At 41.2% G+C, this 15,532-nt stretch overlaps 1 protein-coding gene across 3 annotated transcripts in view; it reads left to right on the plus strand.

Annotated features, from left to right (window-relative positions):
• The window catches only part of Adamtsl3 (ADAMTS like 3), a 376,880-nt gene that overhangs the window by 303,247 nt on the left and 58,101 nt on the right, over nt 1–15,532 (plus strand). For all 3 annotated transcript variants that reach the window (XM_029568979.1, XM_008844443.3, XM_029568977.1), the window contains exons 22-23: nt 4,026–4,153; nt 6,927–7,055. In XM_029568979.1, coding sequence (XP_029424839.1) covers nt 4,026–4,153; nt 6,927–7,055 — 257 coding nt within the window. The remainder of the gene's footprint in view (nt 1–4,025; nt 4,154–6,926; nt 7,056–15,532) is intronic.

The raw sequence follows: 15,532 nt of genomic DNA on the forward strand, positions 1-15,532 counted from the left end.
ACATAGGCCCCCAAACATCCAAGCTGAGAGTATAGTGAAGACTTCTAATCATTCTTTGAAATAAAAATCACATTCCATTAAAAATCAGCTACCTAGGCAGCGATTCAACCCCACCAACATTCCTCAGCCTGTAGCGAGCTTTGCATGTGTTTACTGTCTATCATGTAGATGTTGAAAACACTTATGACCCAGAGCTGAGATCCAGTAAAATTAGCCAGTGTCACTTCTTCATTGACACTTATTAGTGAAAAAATACTTTTTTTTTTTTACTGCAAGTGTGTAGTTGTCCACATGATGACTGTCAGTACCGGGTGATGATGCCTTGGTCCATGCCCAAGCACCAGCAGTATCCCATCACTGCCCAACACCACCAAGGCGAATGTGTTTGAGGATTATTATGAAAATGGTTGTCATTTCACTGACCCATGGGGTCCATGAACTGGCCTTTGAAGATGCCCGATGTGCTCAACTATTTCACTGTACAAGTTTTTAGGGAACAGAGGCTGAGAAAGCTAAAATGATCCTGTGACCTACAGCTGAGAGGCACTGCAGTGATATGGTGAAGGATGAGGTAGAGTTAAAGAAACAATTGTTGGAGTTGATTAGAAGGCATTTAATTTGACAGACTAGAGTTAAACAAAGTTTCTGAGGCTGAGATTTTGAAGGCCCACAGGATGACCATGCTTTGAGGAGATATATTCCACTGAGATGTGTTTCTGCATCCTGCAGACTCAGCCATTCAACACTGAAGAAATTCCGTCTGTCTAGTCACAGTTTCCTTTCCAATTTTTAAAAATACTTTATTATTTTAATTTTATGTGTATGCGTGTATTGCCTGCATGTAGGTAAGTGCACCCATGTTGTGCAGTGCCTGTGGAGGACAGAATAGGCTGTCAGATTCCTGTGGGACTGGAGTTATGGACGGTTGTTAGCTGCCGTGTGGGTGCTGGGATTCAAACCTGGGTCTTCTGTAAGAACAGTCAGTATTCTTAACTGCTGAGCCATCTCTCCAGACCCTCCTTTTCAATTTTTAAGAGAATAAGGTCCATCTGTATTTTAGTTTTCTCTGAAACTTATGCCATTGATGTTCTCATACTTAGATGTTCTTCAGAATCCCAAATCTTTTCAGTTGAATGGAATTATGCTTCTGAGAGCCTTATCCAAGAAGAGGAAGCCATACGGCTGTGGAGTGCCATTTGTGAGAGTCAAATAAAGAAAGCTCAACCAGGAGGGAAGACTATGGGGGGGACCATTGAGGGAGGATGTTTCTAGAAAGGTCAGCTGTGTTATTACTTCAAAGTAAGATTGTGCATTTTGGCCAAGGTGAGATCCGTCAGGGACTTACCTGCTGGCTCTCTAGCCAAGGGTCTGATCCAGCCTTGGCACCTGGGTGACCTCACCTGGAATGGAAAGTTCATGTGTCCTCCATGATTCCACAGCTCATTGACTTCTCTGGGCTATTAAATTGTGATGCATGAAACAAAGGAAACCGTTGAGAATTACTAAATCATACAAACTTAAGAAACCATTTTCATATGCTTACTGACTTCTGGGTTCTTTTAATTATTCTTCCAGAATAGGATCTCTTTTTTATATTATTAGCATTAATTATACACACAATGGGTTTCATTATGACTATTCATACATGTACATAGTGTATTTGGATCATCTATCCCTACAGAGTGTGGGCTCTGACAGAGGCCTGCTGCCATGGAGCACGTTAGCCACTCTTGCATATTTTGTTTGTGTGCACCACACCTTTCTGCTGTTGCTCTGAGCTTTTAATCATTCCTACATCCAGTCATCAAAGGTTTCTGACAACTCGTTGTGTAAAGCTCACTGTGCTGAGAATGCACAGCTGTGAGAAGATTGGCTCCTGCCTTTGGAAAGGTCACAGTCTAATGGGAAGAAATTGCTACTCCATCAAGTAAATACATAAAGCAGAACAGGAGGAGCCCTCGTAAGTAGACAGTATCTGCAGGAGCTTTGGGGGAGGCTTCACAGGGGAAATTCCATGGGATCCAGGGCTTAGAGGTAGGCTACAGTTTTCCAGAAAGAGAGAAGACCATTCAGTCAATGTAAACAAGATCTGTAGAAGCCCAGGATGACAAAAGATCATTAAAGGTCCTGGAAACAGAACTTTATTATGGCTTTTCCCAGGGCAAGTGACCTGAAATAAAGAAATGCCCCAACTGAGTTCATGAAGAAGCACAGTATCCAGAGGCCAGAACAGTCCGCATTCTAAGATTTGTGAAGTGTGTTCATGAAATAAATGATATGTAGGCCACTGATAGAGGTCTAGAAGCAGATTCAAATAATGGAGAATGAATGAAATTAAAATTATAGCAGAATAAAGAATTTTTCTCACTTGTCTGAACAATTATCTAGTTAGTTTAGGATGTATCTGATTAGATATGATATTCATATTGGTTTTAGGATTATAAGTAAATGGAGTCAAATTTGTGTCCCCAAATGCCCTTTGGTGTGGGTTTGTTCACTGGAGCTGGCTCAACCTACTAAGAATCTCACCCTTAAATAAGACTGAGTCTCCCTTTCCTAGCATCCATCAGTTGCTAATAGTTCCTCGGGTAAGACTGGGGCTTATTACATGCTTCCCTGTGTCTATGCTTGGATTTTGTCTGGCTTGAGCTTATGTGGGACTTATCCATGCTGTCACCACTGCTATGCGTTCATATGAATAACTGATAAATTGTCTGGAAAACTGTTTCCTTCTGATCATCCGCCTCCTCTGGCTCTGACAATCTTTCCATCCCTTTTTTGCAATGATCCCTTTGGAGCCTTTGGAAACAGAAGTTTGATATAGGTCTCCTATTCGAGGTTAAGCACTCTGAAGACTTTTTTCTGCACGTTGACAAGTTGTGGTTCTCTGTGCTAATTACCATCTGATGTATAAGGGTGCCTCTCTGCTGAGAGTTGAGAGATGCCTTAATCTATGGGTATCACAATAAGCCATTAGAAATCAGTTTCATACTCTCTATTTCTCTCATCGTCTATAGGCTATATAGCCTCAGGTTCCTAAGCCTGTATAAGTGTCAGATATGGACTCTGTCCTTTGAAGTGGATCTAAAGCCATTGAGAAAATAATTGCTTACTCCATAATGTTTGTGCCACTGTTGCACCAGTGGACATATCTTGCAAGATTGGTTGTTGTAGCTCACAAGATTCACAGCTGGCTAAAGCTAATGACTAATTTTCTCTTCAGGTAGTACGCATAGCTTCTATTTGAGTCCATTCTTACGTTTTTTTATTAACGAGTTAAAGAACCCTAAGAGGGGTCCACAACTTCCCCCATATCAGTATAATTATCTCCAGTTGGATTAATTTTCCTGCACATAACTTTGTGCTTCCTTGTGGCTGAAAAAATTACATTTTATATATTTCCATATTTTTCTTAATCATTCCTCCACTGTTGGATATCTAGGTTAGGTCTGTAACTTAGCTCTTATGAGTAATGCTGCAGTAACATTGATATGCAAGTATCTCTATGATATGTTGGCTGGGTATTTATTTATTTATCTATCTATTTATTGAGACAGGGTCTCACTTTGTAGCACCGACTGACCTGAACTCACTATGTAGACCAGCCTGGCTCAAACTCACAGAGATCTGCCTGCCTCTGCTGCTGGAGTGCTGATATTAAAGGTGTGTGCCACCATGCCCTGGAACAAAAGGTACATGCCACCATATTCAGCTTGGTTTGTCTTCTTTAAAGTGTGCCAAATTAAGCATTGGATATATCAGAAATCTCCATTTTTGTGTAAATTAAGACTGAAGCCAGGATGTCCAGCCCCAGCTTGTTCTAAGGGTTCTCTGAACCTAAGGCCACAGAAAAGCCTTCCTGACTGATTACACTACTTTCTTCTATAGGCAGAGGCCCAGATACAATCACCTGTAGGGATCTGCTAGATGAAAGCCAATAATTTTGCAGTCTACATTCTCTGTGACTTGCTGTGATGCAGTTACATGTGTTGCCTGAAGGCATCCTCATTTTAACTGTTCTACAGGATCATTTTGGATGGAACTGGGAAGATACAGATACAAAATCCTACAAGGAAAGAGCAAGGAATATATGGATGCTCTGTAGCTAATCGTCTTGGTTCGGATGTAGAAAGTTCATCTGTGCTGTATGCAGGTAATGCCTATGAGTGAAACTTAAAATGTCTGGGGGTTTTGTAGTTTTGTCTTTAACCTGAAACTCTAGAACTCTAAAACTTGAGTGTGTATCACAATGACCTGGGGGTGGGGGGGGGGCTTGTTTAAACACAGGTTGCTGGATTCTACCCTCGAGTTCTGCCTCAGTATGTTTGGGATGAGTCTGACACATGGTATTTGAATATTCTTAGGTTCCACTGATACTCTGGAAATAGTTTCTCTAAAGCTTACTTTCAATGAATTAGGAATTAATGAGATGGAGGTAAATTGGTGGTATTGATATTTTAGATTTTCCTTTTTTGTTTGTATGATTGGTTGGTTATTTTTTGTTCTGTTTATTTGTTGATTCTTTAAAGTTGGCTTCCTCCTTTCAGCAGCATGCCTGCTAACCCTTAGCCAGCACCTCCAGAGGTTGTAACTTTACACAACATACATCTTCATAGGAGCTGGGCATTGCCATTTGGATAGCAAAGTGTGTTTTTATTATAAAAGAACATCTTTAGCTGGTTAATATGTAGGCAGCAATTCCTGTGGCAAACTCGTATTCTGGGACTGAAAAATAAACGAGCTCGTTGCTCTGGTTTCTGTTCTCCATGGCTCAAATGAATCAAGGTGAGACTAGGTATAGCATGAGGGATTAGAGCCTGGCGTTTGGTCACCTAAATGGTGAATTTAGGGGCAGGCACTTCTCATCGACAAGCTGAGAAAACTGGGCACATTGATTTTGAAAGGTTCTTGAGTTTATATAGCTAGAAGATGCTGAGCCTTCCTCTGGCTGGTTCCTCAAGGTAAAGCCTTCAGGCCTTTGTTTTTCTCCTAGATTTTTCTGTCCCGTGAGCATGAGCTTCTCTCAAGAAAGCTCAGTTTCATGCAGTTCTTGTGGCCAATAGGAAACCTATCCTCCACCAACACGCTTAAGTCCATCCCAAAATAATCCAGTTTCCGGAAAGAGCCGATATGGGGTCCTCATGAGCCAGGGGTGAGCTGTGACAACCAAGACCCCTCCCAGCTGAAAGGTTTTGATCTTTCCTCAGGATGATTTTCCACTGCCCCAGGCACTGCAGAAAAGAATGGAGCATTCTGTACCCCCACCCAAAGATGACTTTCCTAGATTCTCTCCTCACAAATGTGCAGTTACCCATCTATCTAGCTGAACTGCCCTAATTCTCTCATGTGTTAACAGTGTATAGATGATAAAATAGGTCGTCTTAGAAGCTTGCTTAATAATGTCACAATAGGAAAACCAACCACTGCAATAGTGCTACAATAGAGGTATTCTCTGTCAAAGTGCTTTGCCTTCTCTAACCCTCACAAGCTTCTGAGACACCCTTGTGCAACAAGCCTCTTTCTGTCTCAATGTCCATCACTCTGTGTAGCGATGATGTCTCCCACCAGTCTGTGAGCTTCTTGAGGGCAGGAATGTGTGTTCTTTTCCTGCATTTCCATTATCCATCTCACACAAATGTGCACAGATGGACAAAGCATGTTTTCTGAGTTAAAAAATTAACCCATTAATCATCAAAATCCAAGGATGTGAAAGCCCTCAAATTCTTCTTGACTCTGTGGTTATGTTTTTATTATTTCTTCTAATGCACATCTTACTTGTTTCACATTAATTTACATGCCAAATTTGAACTTCTCTTCCAAACAGTGCTTATCCAATAACCTCAAACAGTTTCATAAATTGATCATTTCTACGGTGTAGAGAGGTGTAAACAATATTTTAAGTAAGCATCTTAGCAGTTGATGGTCTTTGAATAGTAATAGCCTTTCTATTTTAAGTGAAGGTGAATTTATTTAAATAGCATAAGAAGGAGCATCTGTGAACCACACATTGTAGGTGAAAGAATGAATATGAGATCTCAGTCCTTTTGCTGGGATTCCAACTAAAGGCCAGCAGGATTTTGCCCAAACACATATGCATATTTTTAGAAGAGACTCAACAAGAAACGTGGCCTCCTGTCCACCTGATCTTTCCAGTACAGCTTTGGATGACCTCTGAATCTAATTTTATTCTGGAATTGTTATATCTGCCTGACTCCGAACCCTAAAGAAAAACCATATATGAGATACTTTAGAAACCACATTGTTATCCAGATGCCTGCTTGTATCACCTTTTGCCCTGGTAGTCTTTGTGATTATCAACCAAAAACTATTTCTAATCCTTGTTACTTCTGAGAAAAGAGCATGATGGGGCACTTTGTACATATGTGAGCTGAGCAGAACCTTGGCTTATTCTTAGAGCAGAGACTTCTCCACTAGGATAACACCTAACATGGGCCAATAAGATGGATCGAGATCTACTGCCCTGTCTCACATCCACCCTTCCATAAAGTGTCAGGTGGTCACAACCCTGTTGTTTTAGGTCTGCATCAGCTCATATAAGGCTGCATGTGAGAGAAGTCATTCCTTCTCTGCCACGCCTTCTTGGTTTCTTTGGAACTGAATTCATTCATTTTGAAATTATCAAAGATGAAGTATGCTTGATTTTCATTATGAAACTAAAATAGCCTCAATTTATTTGTGATTGTCACAGTGTACCTTTAAACGCCTCCATCTGTCCATCTATCCATCCATCCATTCATCCATCCATCCTTGCACTGAGAACCTCTAGCTATGTATGTGTATGTCCATGTGGTGCACCACGAGGGATAAAAAGACCAGCACTTTCTCCTGCTTTCAGTGAGCTCAGCAATGCTTACCAAAAAGCAAGAGCCAAACCTAACACAGTTTCCTGCTCCCTTTGAATTAAGAGGCACCTGTCATCTTGTCTATTGAAAGAAATATCACCAAACCGGAACACAACCATCTGTCTGTCCTGGTGGGAGGCACTGTGGAAGCAGCCCTTCAAGCAAATGTGACAATCCGTTGTCCCGTAAAAGGTAAGTATTATCATTTCCAGTGGGAGGCTATTTGGACAGCCAGTTGTCAGCAGTTGAAAGCTGGCATTTTAGTGTCACATACATCAACCTAATGGGCTCACCATTCTGATTTCTAGCACACTCACCATGGATCTAATCCTCAAAAGCGAGCTCATGCCAGTTCATAAGACCAATGCCAGGGATGACACAATGGCTCAGTTGGTAAAGTGCTTGCCCTGCAAGCATGAGGACCTAAGTTCAGATCCAAAGCACCCACATAAAAAAGTTCAGTGCAGTAGCATGCATCTGTAACCCCAGCACTGCAGAGTGGTGGGCAGAGAAAGACAGACTCCTGGGGTTCACTGGTCAGCTAGACTAGCTTATCTGTGAGCTCCACATTTAGTGAGATACTCTGCCTCAAAAAATAAAGTGGAATGTGAGTTAGGAAAGAACCTAATGTTGGCCTCCAGCCTCCACATACACAAGTATCTGCATGCACACATAGACACACCAGCATGTACACACACATTAGCATGTGCATATATACACAAACACACAGTAGCATGTACACACACATAAACACACACACACACAGGCTATTGTCTAAGATACAATACCACCTTGCTTGTCTCCAGTGTGGACTGTGACTGCCATGAACACTGGAATGCTCATCTTGGGAAGATTGGCACTTGATGTGGGCAGATCTATAGGAAAGAACAACTTTCAGTCACGTGGTTGTGAGGTGACTGCGGAGTCTGAGAGAAGGGATTTGTGGGAAATTGTTAGGTATGTCTTTCTGCTACATAAAGGCTATACTTGGTAAAGCCAGGTCTAGGAGCAGGAGTGTCAGAGTCTTCTACCAGGATTAGTCCTGGACTGTCCTTGGGTCAGCACCAGCAGCCTGTGCCTCAGTGGCTCTTCCCGCTACATTCTCTATAGCACACAAACCTCCGTTCTAAAAGATTATTTCTCTGCAGTGCTAGAGGTAGAACCTTGGGCCTGGCTTGTGTTAGGCAAGTGTTCTACCAGAGTTCATCCGTAGGCCTTCAGATCCCGCCTTTCTTCAAGAGAAGTAGCACTTCCAGTCTGACCTAGCCTGAATGAGGGTTTTCTGTTACTCTAAAACAGGCATTCTTAAGTCTTAATCTGGGCTCTTGACTCCCCAGACTGGAGAGAAACAATATATTCTACACATGTGGTGTGCACTTTACCTGTGTGGGGAGGGGTGAGGGTGCTGTGTGAGTAGCTTTAGATCACTTCCTTAGGCAGACTTATGAACCCCAAATTGACATCTACTAAAGTGAACTCTGCATGTGCCCTTACTTTACTGTGCACTGATAATCTGAACAACTGTATTCCCCAATTTCTAAGAACTAATAAGATACCTGTAGTTTCAGCCATGTTAGATGGGTGTAGTCTGGGCTATGATCCAAGTAGCCTAGATGTTGTGTGTCTTTTAATGGAAAGACATGAAAAAATGTTTATTTGTGCCATATAAGACATCAACCACAGACCAAAGAAAAGATCCCACCCAAATCTAGTATGGTGAACCAATACATTTATTGGAGCATGGGGACTCAGAGGCAGCTGCCTCCACCCCAGCATGGGAGACATCTCATAAAGGCATCTCTGGAGTCCCCTGCATACCTTTTAGAAACTCTACCCCCCCTGCCCCTGCCGCCACTGCTTACTGCTTATATAACCCTGGAGAAGAGACTCAAGTCTTTTAACATTACGAGCTTTGGAGTCTTGTAAATTCTGTGAACTTCCTGAGTGGCCTAAGTGTTTGTGCCTCCCTTCCCTCTGCAAAGGGATCGGTTTAATTCAGAGGAAGGAGCTGCTCAGTATCAATGTGACTGCAGGAGCCTTTGCAACTACCCTGTAGCAAATGGTGTCATGAAAGGGCCTGGGTGGCCCTCGTCCTGCTTCCAGCTTGCCCTTCCCCAGGTGATCACTGACTTACTTGCTTCCAGAGTGCATCTTTGGTTCCACTCAGTGCAAATTTGCTAATCTCCAAGGTATTCTTTTTTCACCCTCTGCAAGTTCCTGCTGTGTGTTGCCTAGGTAGACTTTTGACAAATCTCCCAGCCTCCCAACTGGGTCCTACAAAAATGTGAATTTTCTGGCAAAATGCACCATCACAGAACTGGCCAACATTGCCTAGCCAGGCAAAGAGAAAAGCAGAACAGAACCCATCAAGTGCCAAGCCACAAATGTCTCAAGTTTCTGTAGCCCTCCACCTGCAGAGGATTCTGGCTTCTATTAGGAGAAAACTCAACTTTTAGCTTTTAACTTCTAAATTGTGAAGTTTCCTAATCATTTAACATCAGGCTTCTGTGGAGGGAGGAGCCGGTTTTACTTGTGGCCTGCTTTTTGCTCTCCTAAGTAAGTCAGGGACTAGACTTGGGGGGAAACTGTTTTTGAAAGCAAACTGTACAGCTAAGACCCTTAAACTTGGCTCACATCTGGTCTCTTATTCCAGGTCCAGTCAGAACATGTGCTGTTTGATTTCTCACTGACCCAATACCCCCCATACCCTGTGCTGCTGTACTGGTGGTAGATAGTCTTGAGGTGGCTGCCTCCTTCTTGCTCTTCCACCCTCTGCTCTTCCTCCTCCTGCGCCTCCTCTTCCTCCTCCTTCCCTGCCCCCTTCTCTTCTTCCTCTTCCTCCTCCTCTTTCTCCTTCTCAATAAAGCTCAGAGTTGGGACTGTTCATATTCTCCCACCATTCACCTTTTCTAGACATGGTCCATTTGGCCTTTCTTTGCCCGGTGGTCATCCCTATGGACTTGAGTCTCCAGGAATCCTTCAGGGATTCTTTCCTTTTCAAAATACACCTGCCGTTGCTGGTACCATTATCATTTTGACTTATGTACCGTTTTAAACATATCTGTAGTGAACTTCATGTTTTCTTGGGACAGAAGCCACAGTCTGCTTGATTTTCTGTGGAGTCACCTTTTTAAAGGCATATGGTACAGGTGATGAAAGGCCAGAAAATGGGTTTTACAGAAGTTCTATGACTAGTTAGTAGACAGCCATGGTGAATCATGTCTCTTTTTGCAGACATTCTATGACTAGTGAGTAGACAACCGTGGTGAATCACATCTCTTTTTACAGACGTTTTATGACCAGTAGACAGCCATGATGAATCATGTCTCTTTTTACATAAGTTCTATGACTAGTTAGTAGACAGCTGTGGTGAATCACGTCTCTTTTTACATAAGTTCTATGACTAGTTAGTAGACAGCCATGGTGAATCATGTCTCTTTTTGCAGACATTCTATGACTAGTTAGTAGACAGCCGTGGTGAATCACATCTCTTTTTACATAAGTTCTATGACGAGTTAGTAGACAGCCGTGGTGAATCACGTCTCTTTTTGCAGACGTTCTATGATTAGTTGGTAGACAGCCGTGGTGAATCACGTCTCTTTTTGTAGACGTTCTATGACTAGTTAGTAGACAGCCGTGGTGAATCACGTCTCTTTTTCACCACCATCTCCAAAACAGGAAATATGCAATAGTAGTAGAAAAAAAGACTTGGGTCACTGTCTAATCCGATCTTTTATAAACAAGTACATACATAATTCACAAAATCAAATACTTCCTTATGCGTTACATTTCATGATACAAATTGGTAATTTTGTAAATCAGTGATATATATAATTAAAAAGTTACTTGCTCTTAAATGTTTCCCACCAATTATTAACCTGTTTTGGGGTAGATCCCAAAGCACATCTCTATGATTTTGAGATAAATTCCTATTTGTTTGTTATAGCCGATATGTTATATACAGCTCATGTGGTATAGATATCAATAGTGTTTATCTCTAGTCACCATTAGAGACATTTCTAATAATTTTATTAAATAGTAGAACTGAAAAATCTGTGTGTTTCTGGAGGTTAACCATTCTAAGTTGAAAGGGTTGTCTTGCTTGTTATTTTTAAAATGCTCCCTTCTAAACTGTGGGTCATTGGGGGATGAACTTCTACCCCTCTGTTACCTTCTAGTATGAAAAGAAATCTCCTTTCCTCCACTGAACGAAAAGGAGGTAAGTGCTAATTGTTGGTGTGTATTTTTTTTTCATGTTAGCACATAGCATTAGCACTGTTTACAACTTTCTGATACATTTATTGGGGGATAGGCACATACCACAGGAAACATGTGGAAGTCAGAGAACAACTGTAGGAGGTCAGTTCTCTCCTTCTACCATGTGAAACCCAGGGCTCAAACTCAGGTCTTTCTTGCCAGCCCATACCCTAAAATTTTCTGATCTATGTGTATTCTGTTGTTTGTAAATCATATTCCTTAAGTTCATCAGAGATGTAGCTGATGTAAGTCCTTGCTCTAGGGGTCTTGTTGTGTACCAGGTTCCTCTTTGGTTTCTAAGAAGCTCTTTTGGACCACTAATTGGAATGGGCTTGAGCTATAGCTCAATCACCAAACGTAGAAAACGCCTTAAACACAAGATAGTCTAGAAAACTGGCTCTTCCAAGCATCTTTGAAGAATAAGGTGAGTGAAATTTTAAGAACAAAATGGACAAGATTTGCTTTACTAATTACGAAGACTTATTTTAAAAGTCAGAGGTGGCTTCTTTGATGAGTGGTAACTAGCATACTTGTCTGTAAATATAAAGACCATAGTTAGCACACAGTAAGAAATAACATTTGTCTAGGGATGTGACAACCTTGGAGTTTTCTCTAGGATCTATGACCTCTCCAGCCATGTGAATTTGGCTATTCTTACAGTACCACACATGAGCTCCCTCCCATTGTGTGGGCTTTAGGTGCGATTAGGTAGCTGTTGATTACCCCCAAGATAAAAGCACCACTGCTGTCCCAATATAGTTTTCTGTGCTGGTCATTGTTGTGATTATTAGGCCTTAAAGCTGGGGTTGGACATTTGATTGATGTTCTCCCTTAGCAGCTTGCATAGTATTCTCTAAAACCATGGGAGCCAGTCTTTAGGGAGGAAGCTTCTAGGTCAGTTCCAGCTCCATTGTTCCAAGTCCTATATCTGAAGTATGTCTTGTCTTCAGCAATAGGGCCTTACCTTCAGGTTCTGGAAGGCAATTAATGGCTGTGGCAATAGCCTGTGTAATTTGGGGAGTCTCTGGGACTACCCTGGCTAACAACTCAAAGGGAGGTTTGTCCTGTCTGGCACTGATTCTTATTATATAGCCTTCAGCTATATACATGGACTCATGTAGAGATATTGTATGTGTAATTTTCCAGGAGGTTTTTGAACTAATATGATTCCCTCTGGTTTCTTATACCATCAAAGAAGCTTCTTTTGCAACAGATGGAGACAATTACAGAGTCCCACAACTGGTCACACACAGAGATTAAATGTCTGTGAAATGCCTAAACCCTAAGTGATACATTTTCAATAGAACCTCTACACCTAAAACTCATGGAACATAGTAGAACATGGGATAGAGAGAATACTAATGCATCTCTCAACTCTCATCAACAAAGCTGCCGTAATACAACAGAGGGCAATGAATGCAGGGCTCAGAGACCATTGAGGAAGAGGGAGCAGAAAGATTGTAAGAGCCAGGAGAAGAGGTGCGTGACCATATGGAAATAGAGTGTTACAGGCTCTTGGGACCTTGCTCATATGAACTTACAGCAATGGTGACAACATGTACAAGACCTATGCAAACTCAAACAGACAAAAATCTTACATAGAACTGCTGAAATGGGCAGCAGGCCCCAACCTTAGCCGAAGAATATTGGACAATTGATTACCACTGATTGCAGAAGAGCTGATCTTTTTAAAGGGAGTGACTCTTGATAGGCTGATTAGACCCCAATGGATGAATTTTCACTGAAGGACGTCAGGTGACACTAACTTGACTTGATAGGCCTTAACATAAATGACATAATGCATGAAATTCAGTGTGGATGGGGGAGGGCTATAGGTGGGTGCTGATGGGGAAGGGGGTATAAAGAGGACTAAGATGTTGTGTATGAAATACACAAAAATTCAATTAAAATACTTTTTAAAAAGACGTAGGAGGGGCTGGAGAGATGGCTCCATGGTTACGAGCACTGGCTGCTCTTGCAAAGGACCCGGATTCAATTCCCAGCACCCACATGGTGGCTAATAACTGTCTATAACCCCAGTTCCAGGGGAATCCAAGGCTCTCCTAACCTCCACAGGCACTGCTCCACACGTGTACACTACAAACACACAGGCAATACACTCATACATATCAAATAAAAACAATTATAAATAAAATATTTTTAAAAGACAGGGGACTAAGGGTAGTGTGGTATTGGCAAGACAGACAAATAAAAGGAATGAACTATATCCTGAAGCAGATTCAAGCATCTATGAAAACCCAGAAGCTGATAGTGACAGAATGAAAAATCAATAAATAGCAGACTGCTAAGTACATGGTCATTTGATGATTTGTTATTAATATAAAAAACTCTATCAAAAGTATTCTAGTGGTTTTAAATGCCTAAAATATCAAAAATTAATTTTTATGTTAAAATACTAGAAGTATATTTGTTATTTGGGAATGAGGAAAATACAAGTAAAAATCATAAAATAAAATGTCCATTATATGATGATAATTGCAGAACTGTGAATATACTTGAACTGCTGAATTGTATACTTTTGAAGATTGAATTTTATAGTAATTATATTTCAAGAAACTGCTAGAAAATTGATCGGTTTTGCTTAACACTTCAAGACACTGTCAGCAAGTTTAAAAGTCAAGCTACTTTTTTGGGAGAAAATATTTGTTCCACCATGTTTGCAATATGTAGAAAATTCCTGTGAGCCAACTCATAATAAACCACCAAGCACAAAAATAAGCAAAAGACACAAACAGGCAGTTCTGGGAGAGTGAGACTATAATGGCTAAGGGAGGATGTGCCATGTGTCCATGCTCACTGGTAATGGTAAGACTAAGATAGAGGTAACATTCGACTCATACCTGTTACACTGGAAAATTTCAAGAGTTTGACGCCACTTAAGCTTGTCAAGAATATGGAAAAATAAGATGTCATGTACTGCCTACCAGAGGGCATGTTGGACAAACAAATTTGAGAAGTTTGCAAAATCTGACCAAGAAGATGATGTTCACAGCCAGAAATTCCACTTGTGGAGTTTTCCCTCTTGAGGTAAAGAGATAGCCATCTGGATATGCTTCATACCCTGTTTGTGATTGCAAAGGTACTTACCTGTGTCAGAATTGTTGCAGCTCCAGAGAAAGGAAAGAAAGTCTGTTGATAGAACTTTGGCTCTAACTGTAATGCTCTATCTCTTGACAGTGTCTACAGCAAACAAAGACAGGTATGAGTATCCGATATGGAGTCATGGGAATGTGGTTCTTGGCACAGCCCTGCCTCTGCCTTGCTGTGAGACCTTGGGCCCCTCACGCTATCTCCCTGGCCCTTGATTTTCTGTTGTAGAGTAAGCAGTACGAATAGAATAAAGAAATGCTGTCAGGAAATTCTATTCTGGGCCCTGGGTCTTTGGGAGAAATGTAGGCCCAATGATAATAAAGGTTAGAAAAATGCCTGAAACTCAGTGTTCTGAATCCTCAACTAATATTGGAAATATCTGAAGAAGGAATCTAGGAATAAGGTTCCTTCAAACTCTTTCAAAATAGGTAGATACAAAGCCCTTCACAAAACTGTTTCTTACAGCTAGAATACCAGCCCATGAAAAAACCCAATTACCACTATTAGGACTTGAAAACTATGGTTATAATAAAAAGAAAGGACCCAGCTAATGTAAGAATCTGTAAGCCAGAATTTGATATATTTGAAAAGGAGTCTTTGATTTATGTAAAAGCTGTTTAAAGAAAAATAATATACTAGAGGAAAGTGAATCAATATGAGAGGGTGGTTTTGGGGTTTGAACAGCCTCATGGGGAGTATTTCAAGGATACACATGGACTCTTAAAGAATTATATTGATCCCATTAATCTTTGGTTATACTTTCCTTTTGGGTGTTGAAGACCATAAGGTTGGCTCATCCATTTTGCTGACCGTTCCTCTGTGTTGCTCACTTTCTCCTGCAGGTCCTGGATTGAATTTATGTACTTGTTTAGATCTTCTTTGGAATTATTGGTCATTTTTATGAGTAAACCCGAATTATTGGTCATTTTTATGAGTAAACCCAAGTCCTCATTCAGCCTCTTACCTGTTTCAACATTCTTGAGTTCAGCAGTTCAGACTATCATCTTTGGACAGTTGCACTGCTTTGCTGTTTCCTGTTTCTTGTGCTTCTGTGCTATGATCTGCTTGTCTATTGATCTGGATAGCTCTTCTGGTTTCATTTGAAGATCTTATTGAGGAGCCTTCCCTTGAGGGCTGTCTCCAGTGCCCACTCACAGAGGAGAAAAACAACTGCTTTTGGATGCGGCTCTGCTTCCCCTTCCACTGCTGGGGAGCTGCACACCTGGGGCTGTGTTCAGCTTTTGCTTCTATTTAGTGTGTTGCCTGCCTTTTTCTCTGTGATTTTCATATATATATATATA

Source organism: Nannospalax galili, unplaced genomic scaffold, assembly GCF_000622305.1.
Source record: "Nannospalax galili isolate Female #2095 unplaced genomic scaffold, S.galili_v1.0 scaffold902, whole genome shotgun sequence".
NCBI classification, from domain to species: domain Eukaryota; kingdom Metazoa; phylum Chordata; class Mammalia; order Rodentia; family Spalacidae; genus Nannospalax; species Nannospalax galili.